The sequence below is a fragment of the Pituophis catenifer genome, unplaced genomic scaffold, assembly GCF_029215685.1.
Source record: "Pituophis catenifer annectens isolate HBS135680 unplaced genomic scaffold, rPitCat1.0.hap2 SCAF_3, whole genome shotgun sequence".
NCBI lineage: Eukaryota > Metazoa > Chordata > Lepidosauria > Squamata > Colubridae > Pituophis > Pituophis catenifer.
Window position 1 is genome coordinate 141,620,565 of NW_027256883.1, and position 20,577 is coordinate 141,641,141.

Here is a 20,577-nt window from a genome sequence, read left to right on the forward strand (position 1 = left end):
CTTGATCCTGCCTTCTTGTGGTATCCGGATTTTGCAGTCTTCCAGATCCGTTAACGCTATTTCTTATTAATAGGAAATGGCAACTAAGATAGAGGCTAAACACGCGCCGCGGTAGGTTAGCTTTGGGGTAGCAGCCAAAACAGTGTAGACATTCTGGAGGATATTGGTTCTTAAATTTTTCTATATCTATGAGGCATTATTTCGCTGAAGGGAAACGCAAACGTGTTTCCGAGATCCAAGGAAAGGAAACCGAATAAAAAGCAAGGCTCTCTACGTAAACTTCTCTTAGAACCGGCCGGTTGAAAGGCCGCCCTTTCGAAATTAGCCCCTCCTCCTCCTTTCCTCGCAACGAGGAATCAAACGATTCCTACCGTCAGCTTTATGCGCAGGCGCGCTCCTACCTGCGTGCTTGTCACCTCCAGGACGGACGGCGCGCCGGCTGAGGAATTCCATCGCCGCCATCTTTGCTTTGGGCACGCTCCCCTTCTACGCCAAGCCCTCTCGAGCCCCAGGAAAGCCAGCGACGCCATCTTTGTTGCGGGGCTCAATATGAGAGCTGAGGAGGCGCCGGCGTTCGGGAACCTGCTGGAAAAATAAAGGTGGGAAAGCGAAGGAAACTGAGGCGTCTCCTCGCCTTTCTCTCTCCTCCAGCGTTCTGGGATGCGTTTAGTGTTCCTGGACTAGTCTTAGGATACAGGTGAGGAGGAGGAGGAGGACGAAGAAGGGAAGGAGTGGTGGCTTTGAGATGGAGAGACCGTTAATGATGTGAGGAAAACCTTGAGGTTTTCGGATAAAATTCCACTCCTTGCCCTCAGGACTTTGAAGGGCGTATTCAGGGGACGAGTTTACCTGCTGCTGCCGGTAAGAATTCCGTTTTCTTCCTTCAGGAATCAGTTTTAGGCTCTTCCCAGCTTTGTCTCTTTCTCTGAACTCAAGTCCGGAATCTAGTTTAGGATCGCTTTTGTAGATGTAACATGTACGAGGCCGGACCTTTTGAAGCCGAATACAGCCTCTGAACATGTGCAGAGTCCCTTCCTAGATGAAGCCCCTGCAGAGTCTCTAAAGAGAACGAGGCTTCTCCTTGGGGGGGGGGGGGGGGAAGCATTCCCAGATATTTTTCTAAGTTAAAAAAAAAAAAAATCCTGACGGAGGGATGCCCGCCTTAGATCCAGAGATAAATGAGATTTTTTTTTTAAACCATAATATAGCTGAATAATGTTTGATTTATGAAGCTCAAAGATACCTGCCTGAGCCATATACTATTTTGTACAGGAAGAATGGATGCAAGGCTTCAGGGAATGAAAATACGAGTATGTTCTGTTTCATAAGACAGCACTATTATCATGGAAAGTAGGTTTTTTTTTTTTATCTCCGCTAACCTGGAAAAAAAGGAAGTGCAGATCTCTCAAACCTGTGGGATAAAATATCTATTTGTTGGCGAGGACAGGGAGAGGAAAATTAGAGGATTAACTTTATGTCAGCGTATTGCTTCATTTCATGCTGCCACTTCATTTAATAAACAGTTGGGAAATCTATTCTGTAATGCAGAACACAATTAAATGTAAGGGATGGAAGAAAACTCAGCTGCAGCTTGCAGTAATGCTGGGGCAGCAGTTTTACTGCAAAAAGATCAATCAGCAGAATACACTGCAGAACAGCATACATGGGTTTGTTTGTTTTTTAATTCTCCAAGAATGAAACCAAAATCCAGATATCATAAAGGAGATTATATCACTAAATTTAGTCATATTGCTTTGGATAATTGGATATCTTGAAGTGCTTTGATTAGGCATATAATGAGCTGAGTTGTTGTGAAATTGTTTCTTTTATGATACTGAACTCTTGGGTAAGAATAGAAAGAAAAAAATAGTTAAATCAATTGGGCAACAGTCATCAGAAAATATTTATTTTCTGAATTCTTCTTAATATTTAGTTAGCTCAGCTGTTGGTTCTGTTTTTGTTTTTTCAAAGATAAAATTAATATTGCACAAAGGATCCTTATAAATGTATGTAAGTAGGATTATCCACATGTTTTAAAAAGCCATGAAAATATTCATGAAAAAAATTACAAATTACTCTCATATTGAATATATTAATTTTTCACATTGCATTAGAGGGTAAGGGTTAGGGTTTTGAAAAAAAGGAACGAAATCTAATTTGCTTAAATACAGGAAGACTTGGTCAGTAAAGCATGTATTGAAACCATCTGTTGTTTATTAATGTATCACATTTACTTGCTGCAAGTCTATATATACTATTTGACACAATATAAAGAACAATAAAAGTAAAAATTTTAAAGAAAAATAAAAAAATAAATGCACCTACATTCCAGATAACATATGGTCTCAGCCACCAAATGCCCTCCAGAATAGTTACATTTTGAGAAGCTTCTAGAAGGCAACTGTAGTTGGAACCAAATGCACTTGTGGGAGATCATTCCAACAACAGAAAAACTATACTTCTGAATCTTGGCCCTCTAACTTCTGAAAAATGGAGGACAGCTTGCTGTCTCTCCTGGCATGATCAAAATGGTTGGACTGATTCTAGTGGAGAGATGAGTGGTCCAAAGTAACCCAATGGCAAGCCTTAAAGGGTTTTATAACTTAAAACCACCATTTTAAATTGTACTTGAAAGCAGATAGGAAGCAGGGTCCACAAAATATGTGCAATATGTGTCCTAGCACCCAAGCCATGCATTTTGCACCAACTAAAGATTCACCATGGTTTTTAAATGCAGGCCTATATAGAACATAGTGATGAGGATGTAAGCTACCATTGGCAGATCTTTCTGTCACAAGTAAAGTCATGATTGACACACCAGTGTAGTTGGGCAAAGTATCTCCTGGCCACAACTTTGGGGATAGAGAGATGAATTAGCAATAAATAAATTATCCATAAATTGCTATCTTTGATGTGGCTTACATAGAACCATGCTGAGATTTATTTATTAGCATTATATCCTGCCCCAATCTAATACTATTAACAGCTTCCTTAGGAAAAAAAATGAAAACATAGTATGACTAAAAGAGAACATCATAAGACCCCAGAAATAAAAATAACATTAACAACACATGAGAAAATAGAAAGAAAATAAATGAAATATACAGTGCTTAAACTAAAAGAATGTCATCTGAAATAACTCAATATTTAAACATTTTCCTGAAAGTTAACAAGGTGATGACCAGCCTGATCTCTATGATGTTATTCCAAAGCAGAAAAGGACAGTGTTCTAACTTTATACTCTCTCCCCACCACATATTGGAAGGATGGGACTTATAAGTAGCTTCTTTCCAAAAAATCCAGTTAGTCAGGTCAATTCCAAGGAAGTGTTCCTTCAGATACCAAGCCATAAAGGCCATTATAACTTAATATCATATCTTTAGACAGCTATCCAGTGGCCAGAGGGCAATTAGTTCAGAGCCTGAGGACTTTGTGTTATACACCTATTGGTCAGAGCTTGTGGATATGTGGGCCGTTCTACTGTGTTGTAAAGCTGCATTGACAGAATCTTGTAAATCTGAAAGTTCAATCCTCCACCCTGACTCTTTATGACTAAGAAACCAGGGAGGCTTTGTTCTGAGTCTGCCTGTTATCCAGTTGTGTGCTGTGTATCTCTTATCTAATTGTTCCCTTGACAGTGTCTCTATGCCAATTTCCCAAGGTCTTCCCCACACATTATTACACATATTCAGGTCTGAACCCTAACTGAAAAAAAGTCCAAATAATTAATTTCTTCTAAGGTACCATGAAGTTAGTTTACTATCACTATCTCAACAACCTTCCCTAAAAAGGGAGAATGCAGAATGGACAATAGTTATCTAAACCTCTTGGATCTGGGAATGGGTTTTTCTCAAGTGGTACACCTTTCTCCTTCAAAACTGCTATTTCTCACATCCATGCATTTTTTTATCTACTTCCCACAATAGCCAGGATGGCAAAGGTCCAAAGAATAGGTGGCAGGAGATAATCTAACTTCTATAATCCACTTCTTTGAAATGTATACAATAACCAAAAGGAATCACAAAATAATAGGATATGTTGTCCTAGTTTGTTTGTCTGTTGGATTTATGGTATGTGCCACCCTCTTCAGAGGTGACTTTAAGTTTAGTTACATCAAGTTCTTTGCCCATATGAAGTCAAGAAAATGGAGAATTTGAGTAACTGGGTAAAATGCTGTGCAAAATGGCCACAGTGAAAGCCATTTATTTGGAATGGCCAAGATTTCAAGAATACACCAATTTTGTTAGTTGCATACCTTAATTGAAAACACTATATTATCTGTTGTTCTTTTTTACATAATATTGTTTGTTCTGTTGTAAAGTACAACCGCTACTTTAAAAACACTAGAAAATAAAGGAAGTAGTTTCTCATTGTATCCTTTAGCTCAGCTGCATACTAGTGAGAACAATTATAATGTAAATCCATAGCTAACCTGGGTATATTTTTTAAACAATAAAATGTATTTAACATTGCAACCAAAGGCACCAAATATTTTTTCAACAGTATGTTCAACTGCATATATTTTTTTGGGTGGGGTTTTAGCAAGGAACCCAGATGGGTGATACTATTGAATATTCTCAGCCATTACAAGATCAAGAATTGTCATGAAGGTTAACATTTAAATCTAGTTAAGCTTCTATAGTAATAAAACTCATCTTCTGATCTGGAAAAAGGCAACTGTGTGTTAAATTCAAAGTCTCTCCATGTCACTAATGTATAGCATTACAAATTAGCATTTAATGTTTTATATTAGGTTGTGAACTCTACAAAATATGAATCCCCATTTATATAGAAATGTGAAAAACAAATAAATACTATATTGAATTACAGTCATCCATGCAGGAGAGGGATGAAATGTACATTGCAACAAAATTCTGCCCTTTACATGCTTGTCTGCAATGTCATGGTGCAAATTAAGGTGAAGCTTGTATTGTGATGTCACAGTACACGTTTCATCATTTTGGCATCATGATTTGGAATCAATGTCTATGTAGTATTATATAGAGCATATTCACTGCTTTTCATATGTGTTTAACAAATTAAACACATATTAGATATTCTAGCAAGTTTAGATATTCTTTTTTTATAACAGGATGTTTTTAAAACATAGTATTTGAAAGTGGATTTTTTCAAAGCTTGTTGGCACTCCTGAAAGCAATACAGTGGCCATATCCTTTGAAAGACTAACACAACTCCTTTGAAAGTTGTTCCCATGTGCATACACAAAAATACTTTTACTAGGATACCTAGGCGCATATGGCTGATGACAGCTTATAAAGCAGCGATATTTGGAGGAATGATGATTCATTTGTGCTAACATGTTCTGTGGTGTACCCTTTTCAGTGCTTTTCACAGCTCTAATCTTCAGATCGCCCATTCTTTTTTTTTTGCGTTATTTTATATTCATTACATAATGTTAATATAAATGATATAAAATTATATAATCTGTTTTCATTTTTAATAAAGTTTGCTGCATATTGTTTGTTGTACCAATTACATTTCATAATACTATAATAATGTTTTGTTCTCAATATGTAGATGATATTGTTTATAAATACTTGAATGTGATTGCTGTTAAAATGCCTCAGCAAAACAATGATTGCTCACATTTGGAATCTGTTGGTGAGATAACCAAAGAAGATTTGATACACAAATCTCATGTGAGTTTCTGTTTAGTAATCTTTTTGTTGTATTCAACTTTGCTTCATTCTTAAATTCTCATCTTTGTCATTGACTAAAATCAATGTATGTTCATTGTTAAAGTGTTATTAAATTAATGTTTGGGAAAAAGTCATGAAGTTTTACTTAATTTATTAAGTGGAGAATGTAGATGTCATATATTTATGGGCTAGAAGTAATAATGTACATTAATAAAAGATTTTGAATATCATATTTTAGTAACGTACCGGTAGTTTTTACATGCTACTAGTTGAAAAATCAAAATAAGCATCTTTAAAATAATAGTTTTCTTAAGTTGTTATGCAATAAATATTTAGTATTTCTAGTATAACAATAGAGTTTCCCCTCTTTGTTCCATATTAGCTAATTTTATTAACTAACTGCCTGATTCCTTGTTGTTTTTAATAGGGGACTTGCCAAGACTGCAAGGTAAAAGGACCAAATCTGTGGGCATGCTTAGAGGTAAGCAGAATTAACATAGAGATAGTATTTAACTTGCAGCAGTTCATTTAGTGACCGTTCAAAGTGACTTATGACCATTTTTTATACTTCATACTTTGTAGCAGCCCCATGATCACATGATCAAAGTTCAGATGTTTGCCAACTGATTCATACTAATGATCATTGATCTGTCCCAAGGTCATGTGATCACCTTTTGCAGCCTTTTGACAAGCAAAATCAATGGGGAAGCCAAATTCACTTAACCTTGTTACTAACTTATCAACTGCAGTGATTCACTTAACAACTGTGGCAAGAAAGGTCATAAAATAGGACAAAACTTAATGTCTCACATAACAACATAAATTTTGGGCTCAATTGTGGTCGTAAGTCGAGGACTACCTGTATATAATATGCAATGATAAGAGTTTTTCTTTCTGAAAGTGCAACTTTGCCAGGCATTAACTCTGCAATCATTATTTATTCGTCTTTTATTGATCTCTAGTCAGAACTAAGGTTACTTAAAATTTCTGGATGGTGTGATTGTATGCAAATTGTATATTGTTTCCTTAATGAAGGCTACATTTCAATTCCATTTTTGAAAGCTGGCAATCAAGTCTAGTGCTTTAACAGTTGAACCACAGTACATTTTAATTTCATCTGAAACTTGCAGGTCAACATTCCATTTTTATTGGAAATGTGGGATGAAATATATGTTAAGTTTCTATTATGTTGTTCCAGAGAATGTTTTTAAGATGATTTAGCAAAGCCATATAGTTTTGTAAAGTCTCTTTTGTGAAAAAAATAGTTCCCTACATAAATGGAATGGCATATGAAAAACATTTTAACATGTGCCTGTGTATTCTTCCTGAAAAGTCACTTTATATTTTAACTCAATTGTGTTAATCAGAAGAATTTAGTGTAATATACATATAAACTGCCTTATAATAATAATTCAACATTATAGAAAGAATTTGTATCAATTAAAATAAATTGATGCATTTCATTCTTTGTTTTTGTTAGCTATTCAGTTTAATAACAGAGCTTTCCAGGGAGATACAATATTAACCATGTTTGTTAACATAGACATTCTATGTTATCGTAGTCATTTATCTTTAGTCAGATAAATGAACTGCAGTTGAAAAGCATTGGTAGATGTTAAAGTTCATTATGTAATGTTAGGAAACCTTTTTATGATATATATTTTGGTTCAAGTAATTATAGGGTTACGGCTAAAGTTTGGCCATAAAAGAGTAATTGCTGTATAGGTTGCCTTAGAAGTTGAATTTATAATAAATATGCATTTGATATGATTTAAGTGATCATTGAAAATAATAACTCTATAAAGGATACATAATTAACTGAATATGCTATACTTTTTTATAAATTTATTAAAATGTTTTTTTAAAGAAAGATTAAAAACTAATGTAAAGTAAGTAGAAAAAGAAAAGAAAAAACCAGAAAGCTAAAATGCAGGAAAGGGAAAAAAGAAACAAGAAACGAAGAAGTGAACCATATGATCATAAGTGTGACCTAACAATAAAATAAAAAATTGGATTGTTTATTTAAAAGGGAAAAATTAATCTGTAGGTTTTAGATTTTTAATTCAGCTTCTAAAATAAGTACAAATCCTTATAGCAGAATATAAATTCCTTTATATAGGGATTGAAGGGAATAGCATTTCAATTCTGGTTTTGTAATTTTTATAGTGTTAGGATGGTTAATTATTTATGCAAGCACAAATAGAAAATGTTTTGCTGTGAATTAATTAAAATGATCTCAAAAGGTTGCATAACAGATTTGTTAATATTAAGTATGACCATTTTGCTCCATTCCATAAATCTTTTCCAATAATCCTATTCACCATGCCTCTTCAGAGGCATTATTTGGCACTGTCATTGTTCTATTTTTAAGGTGTTTCTAGTACCTGTTTGCTAAGAAAGCAAACTGCTCAAATTTTCTAAGAAGCAGTGGGTTTAGTTGTTTATTATTATAGTGGATTGCATCTTGTTAATGTTTACTTTGTTCGGTTTAACAGAATAGATGCTCCTACGTTGGTTGTGGGGAGTCACATATAGATCATAGCACCATACATTCAGAGGTATGTTTGTATATGCTTTTGACAGTTTACACAATCTTCACAGTTCAGAATTTCTTGGTGCTCTGTGGTTACACATAGCATTCTGTCCTGCCACATTTCTCTAATGATAATTTATTAATATGCATGATTAACAGAAATTTGAATAGCCTTATGTTGGAATCCCAGAATAATTCAACTTCATGTATAATTTATTCAGTACATTTACGTTCTGTTTTTCTGAGAGGAATTCAGTGAGCAAAAGAAAGAAAGAAAAAGAAAACAAGCATATAAAATATATGAAAATAGTAAATAGTAAATAGCTATGGTACTAGTGTTCACAGTATGCAATGAAGCAAAATGCTTTTGTTCGATAAATTTTTATGGAAATTGCATGTTATGATTGAACTTCCCAAAATATTTCTGCTAAAGGGGCTTTATGTAGAAACTTGATATTGGAAGAAAAATTATTACAAAACACCATTTCTATTCTGAACCAGTAAAACTGCATTTTTTTGCAGTCCTTAAGAGTCTTAAAGCAAGGGAAACATACTCTAAACAACATTAATTTGGACAAGAAATGCACTGTTCCATGGGAAGGATACTAATAATTGTACAGGGTCGGGAGATTTGCTGCTGTTATTCTGATTAGTATGGTATTGCCTTGAAACTGTCTGTTGACCTTTTAGTACATATGGATTTAACCATCTGTCTCCTTCATCTTCCTTGTGCATGATGTGCTAAAGACTATATAAAGTACAAATTATGAGGCAGTAATTAATCTTTATCAGCTGGTGGGCGGGTAAATGTATTAGTCAGTATATGAGTTACTATACCAGGAGCAGGGAATCCTAGATTTTAGTTGTCTCTTAAGCAAATTGGCTAATTTACAATCACTCATTCTCTCTTCAACTCTAGATTGGGAAATAAAAAAAAAAATCTGTATACCAAACAACATTGGACAGAGTCTATAATGATCAAATAAAGAGATGTTCAAGCTGCAGTGGATTGATTTAGACTATGTTTGAATAGCGCGCGCGTGCGCGCACACACACAGACACACACACACACTGTGCACTTAGTCTTCATATTGGTTATAATGAAAAATATCATTAATATTTTGTTTTCTAGGAAACAAAGCACTGTTTAACAGTTAATCTTACAACACTTCGTGTCTGGTGTTATGCATGCAGCAAAGAAGTATTTCTGGATAGAAAGCTAAGAACTCATTCTTCCTTACAAAATGTACGGTTAACTTCCCCTGGTCCAGAACATATTGTACAGGTATAATCATCCAAATATATCATCTGGCATAAATTCTACTAGGATTTTATAAGGAGATAGCATTTTTTGCTATTCCTGTTGAGATTTGTAATATTGTAACTAAAAAGGGGGAAATTTATTCTTCTGTCTGATAGCATGAAAAAAAATATTTTAAAAGAAGCTTTATTATGAGAAATGTATGCTTTTATAAAAGAATTGTGCTTATAAATATTACAGTATAAACATTAACAACATATAACTGTGTTTGCAATCTTGGGTGATTTCTTTGAAAACCAAAATGTGTATCAGTATTTATAGTTGAGATTGTAATTTATCTATTTTTGTATAAATCATCTTTGTGTTGTGGCTTTGAATCCAAACAGCCCCTTGCCAAGGATTTTTTTTACGAGTATTAAAAATTAATTGTTATTTAAATTAATTCTTTAAATATTAAATACTAACTCACCTGCAGATTGACAAGAGAAAAATATCTCATTTAGATATATTTATGTAGAAATATGCTTAAAAGTAATAAAATATTGCTAGCTTACTGCATTTTTGTAGCATATACGTCTTAATTCTTTCTGTGAATAGACTGTATTTATCTGCAAAATAGTTGTTTACACTATGAGCCATCTGATGACAGAACTAAGAAATATCTCAAAGATATATCAAAGCTATTGTTATATCAAGGCTATTGTGTCAATTTGTAATATGCAGTTATTCCGTAAAGCAGATGAAACCATTTCTATTGCCAGACAGTATGTTGTGGCAGACTTATGTTCCTACATAAGTGGTTTTTTAGCCTAGTTACATTATTCAATAATGAAATATTATGATATATATACATCATTGGACTTTTGGCTTTGTATGGAACAAAATATAAATTGGAAATGGATATAAATAACTTTATAGGCTCATTAGAAAAAATGGAAAGAAAAGTCGTAATCTTTATGAAGAATGCTCCTCAGAATTTTGCTTTTTTTTTTTATCTTCCATTAAGGATATTAAGTTACCCAGTATCCCTACACTGAAAATTCCTTTAATTGCAACATTTGATGACCTAGATGTTCAAATTGATGAAGAAGATGAATTAAAGGCTAGAGGTAATAAAGTAGGGTAATTCACATGAATATTGTTAAATGAACAAATTATTAATATGATAATTGCAATTCATTTTTAAGGCTAAAAAATGTTCTGTTGCTAGGATGTGCTTGGTTTCTCATGGGTGAACATTTGTTTTTATTTATTGGAATTTAGCCTAAAAACGGGAATACAGTTGGATGGTGAATGTCACACATTGACATATATGCAGATTTCTGTATGATAGCAATATAGTAACATTGTTTTCAGGGTAAAAATATTCAGAAATTCTGTAAATACTATAAAAAAGCTGATTCTAAATTTCTACAGAACGAGGGCTTATTTATATCCTGTATACACTGTAACTTTTTTCATTGGCTTGCTAAGCAGTATTTCTAATTTACAGGTTTGACGGGCTTGAGAAATATTGGAAACACTTGTTACATGAATGCAGCTTTACAAGCACTTTCAAACTGGTAAAAAAATGAATATAAAACTGTTTGTGTTTTCCTTTCCTTTAGCCAGTAATTTCAGTAATTTCTGGGGAAAAGATAGAAAATAAATAGTTAGCCCTCAAAGAGAATTTCCATACTGATGAGATTGGAAGCGTATACATTTAATAGATGAATAAATAAATTTTAATCTATATTAAAAGCTTCTAGCTGTACATTTTCCAGCTTCTGAAGATTTCCATGAACAGGAAACAAAATTTTTGGAATGAATTTCCTCCTTGCAAATTTCTAAGAACATAGTTTTTTGGTTACTTCCTGTTTCATGGATAAATTAAATAAACCCCTGAAATCTACTTTGATATAATGCTAAAGTTCGGCCTCAGCAGATGTTCAATAATGAGCTCTATTGATTTCATTAATATAGCATATTTCAGATACCAATTCTTTTATTGTTACTTATTTTTTTAGAGTTACAGGAGGAGAAAAGACGGGGGAAAGGAAATTGGGGAAAAGTGTATATTTAAGATTCACAAACTATACAAATTACATAAAGAATTTGCAAAACATTTTTAAAAATGTACAAGTCATATTTGGAACAAATATACAATAATTTAACATTTGAACATTTTATACTAGAATTGGTTCAGAAATTGATAAAAGTGATTGAAATGATAAGATTAAGTCAAAATAATAAACAAAAATTTGAAATTAATCTGAAGCAGTAAATGTTAAAGTTTAGTGTTTTAAAATCTTACATTGGAAAAGAACAACTTTAGATATGATGGAAGGCCATGTGAAGTTATGAATTGTTTCCAAATTTAAGTTATTAAACTTTTTAGATATGAATTTTTTTGGACATTGATGCATATTCCCAAAACTTAATCTACCAGTTAGCAGGTGAAATTGTACAGTAATCTAGCAGTGATTATATATAAAGCCAACTTAATATATAAGCTTAATAGAAAACAACTGGTAGAAAAGAAAAGTATCATGTTTTAAAATAGTTCAACTTTGTAAAATTTGACTTGTTCAGTTCCTGAATCATATTCCAAAAACAGTTTGTATATATGATCTAACAGATATTTGCTTAAATATTGACTGTTGAAATGGTAAAAGTAACTTTTTTTTGTCATCGATTATGACATACAAGAAGATTTACTCTTAGCATGCTGAAAAGATGCAGGAGGATTCAGCAATATTATTGACTACGTTGAACATTAAATGCTTTTTTTAATGATAGAGAATTCATATGATAGTTGAATTTTCTAAGACTGAAGAACTATGGATATATGTAGCATTCTTTCAAAATACTAGTTTGTGCTTGTTTTGTTTTTTCCCTTATCAGCCCCCCATTGACACAGTTTTTCCTTGACTGTGGGAGTTTAGCTCGGACCGATAAAAAACCAGCCATTTGCAGAAGTTACTACAAACTTATAACAGAACTCTGGCATAAAAGCAGGTATGGTGCTACTTTCATTTTTATGATGTGTTTTTATAAATCAATTTGATATATAATACTGTTTCAGATGAGAATGCTTTCCAAATAATGGATTATATACAATCTTACATATTTCTGTTCATACAATGGATTTTGTCTATTCCTCAAATTCCATGATGTACCACCAACATCTGATCTGGAGGGTTGGACTGTCATCTGAAACAACCTGAGAATATCAGAGTTGGGAGGGGGGAGATTCCACATGTGGAAAGATAACCTTCCACTTCACAATTCTATACGGTAGAAGGGAACACACCATTGGAATGCTTGTTAGTAGTAAGTACATGAACTAGAATTCTGGTTTGTAATTATGCCGTTATTACTATAGCAGCCTATTCATTTTATTAGGTTTAACAATAATAAATACTTTGATTTAATAAATAGCAAAGTATTTTAAGCAAAAACCAACATCCAGTTCTGACTATTCACCAGTGGAACCATATCCATCCTTAGAGTAGATTCTGTATACTGTATTCTTTGGACTATAAGACGCATCTAGCTTTTGCGGAAGAAAACAAGGAAAAAAATCTACCTCTGCCTCCCAGCATCCATCCAGTATTCATCTAGCCCGTTCTCTATGGCCCATTCACGCCATGGCTTGTTCATCACCACGACCCATCTTAGAACAACTGATCAGCGCAGCACTAACCCCCCTCCCCCCACTGCAATATTCGCTGTATAAGACACACAAACATTTCCACCCACTTTTTTGGGGGTGGGTGGAAAGTATGTCTTATACTCCAAAAAATACAGTACATTTACATAGAAATAAATCCTGTTCTACTATACATAATTGTGATATATGAAGACAGTAAAATTAAGAATTTCCTAGTTTTAATATTCCTGATTTGCTAAACATTGTGAATATTGGTACACTGAAGTACTCCATTCAGTTTGAGAAAGTGTAAACAAAATTAAATGTTTTTTGTTCCAGGCCTGGAGCTGTGGTCCCCACAAATTTGTTTCAAGGAATTAAAGCTGTTAATCCAACATTTCGAGGCTATTCGCAACAAGTAAGCCTTTCCTATTTTTAGGCCACTAAAATTATTGTTGCTAAACAGTTGCAAGATTCAAAGAAATAAAAACACAAGTAAAATAGATATGCACAAGAAAGATACTGAGAGTAGTTATTACATAGTGAAACAGAAATAATAGTTGTTTCTGGCAAACTGCTGTGCTTTTTTGTGTATTTCTCCTTTATTCAAGTAAGTTGATTAATTGAGGTTTTATACCTACACTGTGATGTAATACAAACACCTTACAATACAAAGTTTAATTTTTTTCTATGCAGAGAGTTCTAGGAAGAGAGAGCTAGGACCATATATTTTTTTTTATTATTATTTATTTATTTATTTTTTCATATTTGTATACCGCCCTACTCCCGAAGGACTCAGGGCGGTGAACAGCCATAATAAATACAAATACATATAGAAGTTAAAAACTATTAAGAAACAGATTAAGTAATTTAGGCTCAAAGATTAAAAAACATCCAAATTTATCTAAAGAGGTTTAAAACCCAATTTAAAAGCCAGTTTAAAAGCCAATTAAAAAGGGAGAGTTAGGCCAGACCAGCTTGTTGGAATAGAAATGTTTTCAGGGCACGGCGGAATATGTGTAAGTCTTGGATGTTTCGTAACTCCGGGGGAAGCCCGTTCCAGATGGTAGGTGCCCCCACAGAAAAGGCTCTCCCCCTGGGGGCCGTCAGTCGACATTGTTTGGCCGACGGCACCCTGAGGAGTCCCTCTCTATGGGAACGAACTGGTCGGTGAGAGGCTATTGGTGGCAGGAGGCGGTCTCGTAAGTACCCTGGTCCTGAGCCATGGAGCGCTCTAAAGATAGTAACCAAAACCTTGAAGCGCACCCGGAAGACCACTGGGAGCCAGTGCAGCTCGCGCAGGAGGGGGGTTACATGAGAGCGCCACATTGCTCCCATTACCACCCGCGCGGCCGCATTCTGGACCAGTTGGAGCCTTCGGGTGCTTCTCAAGGGGAGCCCCATGTAGAGAGCATTACAATAATCCAGGCGTGAGGTGACAAGGGCGTGAGTGACCGTGCGTAACGAGTCCCGATCCAGAAAAGGATGCAACTGGCGAATCAGGCGAACCTGATAAAAAGTCCTCCTGGCTACGGCCGTCATATGCTCTTCAAAAGACAGCCGTGAGTCCAGGAGGATGCCCAAGTTGCGAACCCCATCTGTGGGGGCCAACGACTCGCCCCCAATAGTCAGAGATGGCGCCAACTGACTATATCGGGACGACGGAAACCACAGCCACTCGATCTTGGATGGTTGAGTCTGAGTTTGTTCCTCCCCATCCAGATCCGTACGGCCTCCAGGCACCGGGACATCACCTCAAGGGCATCATTGGGGTGGTCTGGGGTGGAGATGTACAGCTGGGTGTCATCAGCGTACTGATGGTACTTCACCCCAAAACCACGGATGATCTCACCCAGCGGCTTCACATAAATGTTGAATAGAAGGGGCGAGAGGACCGATCCTTGTGGCACCCCACATATAAGGGGCCTCGGGGTCGACCTCTGCCCCCCTGTCAACACAGACTGCGACCGGTCAGAGAGAAAGGAGGAGAACCACTGTAGAACAGTGCCCCCCACCCCCAACCCTTCCAACCGGTGCAGCATGATATCATGATCGATGGTATCAAAAGCCGCTGAGAGGTCTAATAAGACCAGGACTGAGGAGCAACCCCTGTCTCGAGCCCTCCAGAGATCATCAACCAATGCGACCAATGCTGTCTCTGTGCTGTACCCGGGCCTGAATCCCGACTGGAACGGATCTAGATAATTCGATTCATCCAGGTACTGAGGCAGTTGTCGTGCAACCACACTCTCAACAACCTTTGCAACAAAGCGAAGGTTGGAGACAGGACGATAATTTGCTAATACAGCTGGATCCAGGGAGGGCTTCTTGAGGAGGGGCCTCACCATCGCCTCTTTCAAGACGGTGGGAAAGACACCCTCACTCAAAGAAGCATTTATAATCTCCTGGAGCCAGCCTCGTGTCACCTCCAGGGAGGCCAGTACCAACCAGGATGGACACGGGTCCAATAAACATGTGGTCGCATTTAGTCTGTTCAGTATCCTGTCCACGCTTTCGGGAGTCACAGGATCAAACTCTTCCCAAATAATATTCTCAGGACCTGCCCCTGTCATCTCCTCTGGATCAATCCAGTCAGAGTCTAGCTGTTCACGAATCTGAGCAATTTTGTCATACAGATATTGTACAAAATCCTCAGCTCTACCCTCCAAGGGGTCTTCCCGCGTCTCTTGATGGAGCAGAGAGCGGGTCACCCTAAACAGGGCGGCTGGGCGATTATCTGATGACGCAATAAGAGTAGAAAAGTAGTTACTCTTCTCTACTCTTATCGCCACTAGGTAATTCTTAATATGAGATCTTACCAGTGTTCGGTCGGATTCAGAACGACTAGCCCTCCAACTGCTCTCTAGGCGTCTTTTCCGGCGCTTCATCTCCTTCAGCTCCTCAGTATACCAAGGAGCCAGGTGAGACCGGCGCCGGGTCAGAGGCCGCAAAGGCACGACTCGGTCTAAAGCATCAGCCGCCGCCCTATCCCAGGCGGCCACTAAGTCCTCAGCCGAGTCGTGTGCTAGAACCTCAGGAAATGGCCCAAGCTCCATCTGGAATCTCTCAGGATCCATCAGGCGCCTGGGGCGGAACCACCTGGTCGGTTCCGCCTCCCTGCAGCGGGGTGTGGCGGTTCGAAGGTCCAGGCGAAGGAGGGAGTGATCTGACCATGACAAGGGTTCAATCACTATATCCCCTATCTCGAGATCACTCAACCACTGTCCAGAGACAAAAACAAGGTCCAGTGTGTGTCCCCCCATGTGAGTAGAGCCATAAATTAACTGCGTCAGGTCCATAGCCGTCATGGAAGCCATGAACTCCCGAGCCACCTCAGATGTCTCGCCAACTGATGACAGGTTAAAATCCCCCATGACCATAAGCCTGGGGGTGTCAACAGCCACCGCGGCTATAACATCAAGCAGCTCAGGCAGGGCCATTGCCACATGGCAGGGAGCCAGGTACGTGACTAGCAAGCCCAACTGCACCCTATGACCCCACTTCACAAGAAGGGACTCACATCCAGCCGTCTGAGGAACAGTGGCCTCCCTTGGTCCAAGACCCTCGTTAATAACAACCGCAATCCCTCCGCCCCTCCCCTGAGACCTTGGCTGATGGAAAGCACGGAAACCTGGTGGGCACATATCAACAAGGGGGGCTCCCCCTTCCTGGCCCAACCAGGTCTCCGTAATACCCGCCAGGTCCGCACCCCCCTCCTGAATAAGATCACAAATGAGGGGGGCTTTATTTACCACGGACCTGGCGTTGCACAGCATCAGCCGAAGGCCTGGGGCCCGAGGTTCCGTACAACCTGGGGAACGAGAAGAGCTTTGAGGGTCGGAGCGCGCCACCGCTTGTAAACAGCGAGGACGCACTCCCGTAGGATGATGTGGCCCCCTGCTCCCGCCGGAAAAAATTTTTTTGTTTTAAAAATAATTTAAATGACAGAAATTAATTTCAATCTTCAAAATGGTGATTAATATAACATTTAGATTAATTATAGTGATAGATCTAGTGTAAAGGAAATAGATTTTGGGGATGTGGCTTTTCTTTTGCCTCATCTTCTAATGGCCAACGGCCATTTTGTATAAAATGAGCTCTGACATGGGGAACGAGAGCCAAAAAATCAGGCAGGAGAAAAAAATGAGACATTGTTCTGTCTGATTATTTCATGCAATAGCACAAGCTATCTAGAAGGGTGTCTGATGCCCAAAATAGACATTCCAGGGAGATTCTATGAGCAAGAGCTACAGAAAAAACCCCCATTCTGTCTGTTCTCTTCCCTCCATATTCCTCTGGATCCCTCACTATACTTTTACAGAACACATTATAAAATGGAAGTAATTAAAAGCAGTACTGTATGTTACCCCTATATCCCTCTTAATATATATTTACTTTTAACTAATTAGTATTTTTTAAAATCTTATCACATTAGGTGTGTATTTTAAACCATGTACTTACCTGTTTTAAATTTTAGGATGCCCAGGAATTTCTACGTTGTTTAATGGATTTGCTTCATGAAGAGTTAAAAGAAACTGTTATTACATTAGAGGATAGTAACACAACAAATGTTGAGGAGAGAATGGAAGAAGAAAAATGCCAATCAGATGCAGATTTTCAATCATGTGTTAACAATGATAAGGTAGAAAATGATCCTTGGTCAAAACCTGTGGCAGACGACCCTGCAGAAAATGCAATGTTAATTGAGGAGGATGGAAATATATCTAAAGATTATAGAAAAGAGAGATCCTTGTGTACCAAAATGAATAGAAGAAATTCTATGGACGACACAGAAAAAGATATAAACAGTTTTCGTGAGACAGCTGAACTTTTGAATAATCAGGAAACAGTGAAGGTACAAATACACAGCAGATATTCAGGTGATTATACGAATATTATTTGAAAGTTATTAAAAGGCTTACATGCATAGCATTAGCTTGGGTTACATAGTAATGTCATGCTGATAGAACTGATTCCTAATTTCCTTTTGTCTTCTGTTTATGTACTCTTGAGGCTGGGGGGACAGTCTCAGGCAGAGGTTAGGCAGTGTCCAAAGGAACAACATAAATTCCTATTTCATGAACTTGCCTAAGATTTGCCTTCTCTGTTATGTGTTTTCCAAGCTTATGCAGCATCCTTTCTACTTTAAAACATGTTAACTACTAGTGTGCCATACTATCACCTTGCTCAAGTGGTTCTGATCTTTGTGGCATGAAATGTTTTTATATTTACTGACTTTAGAAAGATAGATATGGAATAATCTGTAATGCCCAGTGGTCTCACCAAAATCAGGATAAAATTCTACCATTTTTAAGTATATATGTGAATAATGGAAGACCTATACAAAAGGAAGAAAAGGAATGGGACACCTAAATTAACAATGAACAAAAGTATGACAAAATGTAGCACTAATAATTATGTTCTGTACCTCCAGTGTACAAAGCAATTCTTAGTCTCTGTAATAATCACTTAACAGTTCACCTATTAACATGGCATTTGTCATGAAAGCTTTCTCTAGGTTTGTCCTATCTCTCAAATGTGTAATTTACAGTTAGAAAAATAAAAATAAAACCTTCATTGTAGGACAGAGATGAATAAGTATTAAGAAGAGGCTAGCATATAATATATAATGTATGATCATAAATAGGAAATGTGGGAATTTGTTCATTGATTTGATAAATTTCAGCTTTTATTTGTGTAGATAGCTCATGCATCTCAACAGATAAATTTAACTTTTCCTCTTGTATGGTTAACTCTTAACTTATGCATGCATGCATGCATGCATGCAAGCAAATGCACATGCACATACTTTTCATAGCAGAACCCATTTTTATTTTATTTAGTCCTACCAGCTTCCCCAAACAATCCAAATCTGTTTTTATTTGGCCATTTTGCTACCAAAGTTTGTGATGTGAGTTTAGGCTATTTTCAGTGGGTTTAGAATACATTTTGAAGAGTGGGAAAGGGAAAGTTTAAGATGTTTCAACTCATATAATCCCCATCTGGCATGAAAATTCTGGGAGTTGAACTCCACATACCTTAAAGTTGCCAAAATTGAGAGACTTTGGTCTGTAGTCAACAGCTAGTCAGAGAAATCACCCCTGACTCAAGGGAAGTTGTCCACTGTTGTATTAAGAGACTTTGTGTAATTGCTAGCCCTTTTCTCAATCCACATAAAAGTAAGGCAAGATGTAAGTGAAGGCAAGCATTCACAATTTTTATCTAGGGATTAAGCATTAGAATTGTAACTTCTGTTTATCTGTTGCTTGCCCTTTGGGAGTTGCATCATTTTACTAGGTTTGTCAAAGCGCTATTTAAATACAGTGCTATTTTCCAATATCACAGTCTTTCATTTTGCAGCATTTTCAAACTTCTAGTAAGACTCATTAAAAAAAATCTTTTCTGATTTATATCATTGAATTGAATTGAAATAATTTTGTACATTTGTAAATTTATCTCCTGTTCCAAAGCTAACATTTAAGAGAGATTATCTGCTAGTATTCTAAGATGAAGTATACTCTCTTCTAAGACAAGTTAAACTCCTGGTGATTACATGGACAACTTCTATGTTACAACATAGAAATGGTTTGCCATTGCTTTCTTTTGATTTTGTTTTAAATATCTCCAGATACTACTTGGGCCTTGCTTAGCTTTTTCAACATCAAGCAAGGTAGATTAGTGTTTTCTAACACTTACTTTGGCAAGATGTATACTAAGATAGCCTTGCAAATATTTTGTGCTACTTTAGCTGCTAATGAATTGAGTGGTGGCTGTTTGTTTCTCCAAACCCAGCTGCATTTCGCTGACATTACTTTTGAGATTCTGTTTCACTCTATCCTTCCAGTCCATTAGACCAGGCTGGTCAAACTGGTGGCCCGCAGGCCACATATGGCCCGCATGGGCCATGCCCACCACGATACATCACGATATGACCCGCAATGCGATTGAGTTTGACACCCCTGCATTAGACTATACTTACAGCTTATCAAAGAATTGCAAATGAGACCATCTTTTTTGATACATGCATGAGATAGAATTATATAATTATTGTTGTATAAAACTGAGATACTGGACTGGCTGGAACAATTCAGAATGCAGATGAAAATTGCTTGTAAACAGTCTATGATCCTATGATTATTACCATCTTTTGTGCAGAATTGTGGTTGAGACAAGTTTGCCCTGAAGCTGAAGACATTTTTATTTATTTATTCACTGGATTTATGTATGCCACCCATCTCATCCAGAGGCAAATTTGGGCACTTACAAACATTAAAACTAAGACAGTTATAATAATAATCATAGTTATGCTAAAAAAAATCATTAAAAAAGGGAGGAAGCACAAAGAGGTAGATGTGGGCCCTTATCTCAATTTACTAATCACTTCCAGAGTGAGACCTCCCCACAATTGGGGCCCCAGGCCCGCTGGCAGACCCAGGTCTTCAGGCCCTTACAGAAGGTCAGTAGTGTCAGATCTCACCTCTGGGGATATGAG

The 20,577-nt window shown here is 36.8% G+C and overlaps 1 protein-coding gene across 2 annotated transcripts in view; it reads left to right on the plus strand.

Annotated features, from left to right (window-relative positions):
- Window positions 1–571: 571 nt before the first annotated feature.
- Window positions 572–20,577, plus strand: part of USP33 (ubiquitin specific peptidase 33) — a 39,431-nt gene continuing 19,425 nt past the window's right edge. The window contains exons 1-10 of one of the 2 annotated variants that reach the window (XM_070939442.1): window positions 572–861; window positions 5,539–5,660; window positions 6,088–6,141; window positions 8,156–8,218; window positions 9,326–9,478; window positions 10,461–10,563; window positions 10,947–11,016; window positions 12,338–12,451; window positions 13,425–13,503; window positions 17,563–17,965. In XM_070939442.1, the coding sequence (XP_070795543.1) occupies window positions 5,580–5,660; window positions 6,088–6,141; window positions 8,156–8,218; window positions 9,326–9,478; window positions 10,461–10,563; window positions 10,947–11,016; window positions 12,338–12,451; window positions 13,425–13,503; window positions 17,563–17,965 (1,120 nt within the window). In that variant the 5' untranslated portion in view covers window positions 572–861; window positions 5,539–5,579. The remainder of the gene's footprint in view (window positions 862–5,538; window positions 5,661–6,087; window positions 6,142–8,155; window positions 8,219–9,325; window positions 9,479–10,460; window positions 10,564–10,946; window positions 11,017–12,337; window positions 12,452–13,424; window positions 13,504–17,562; window positions 17,966–20,577) is intronic. The other variant, XM_070939443.1, reaches the window with a different exon arrangement.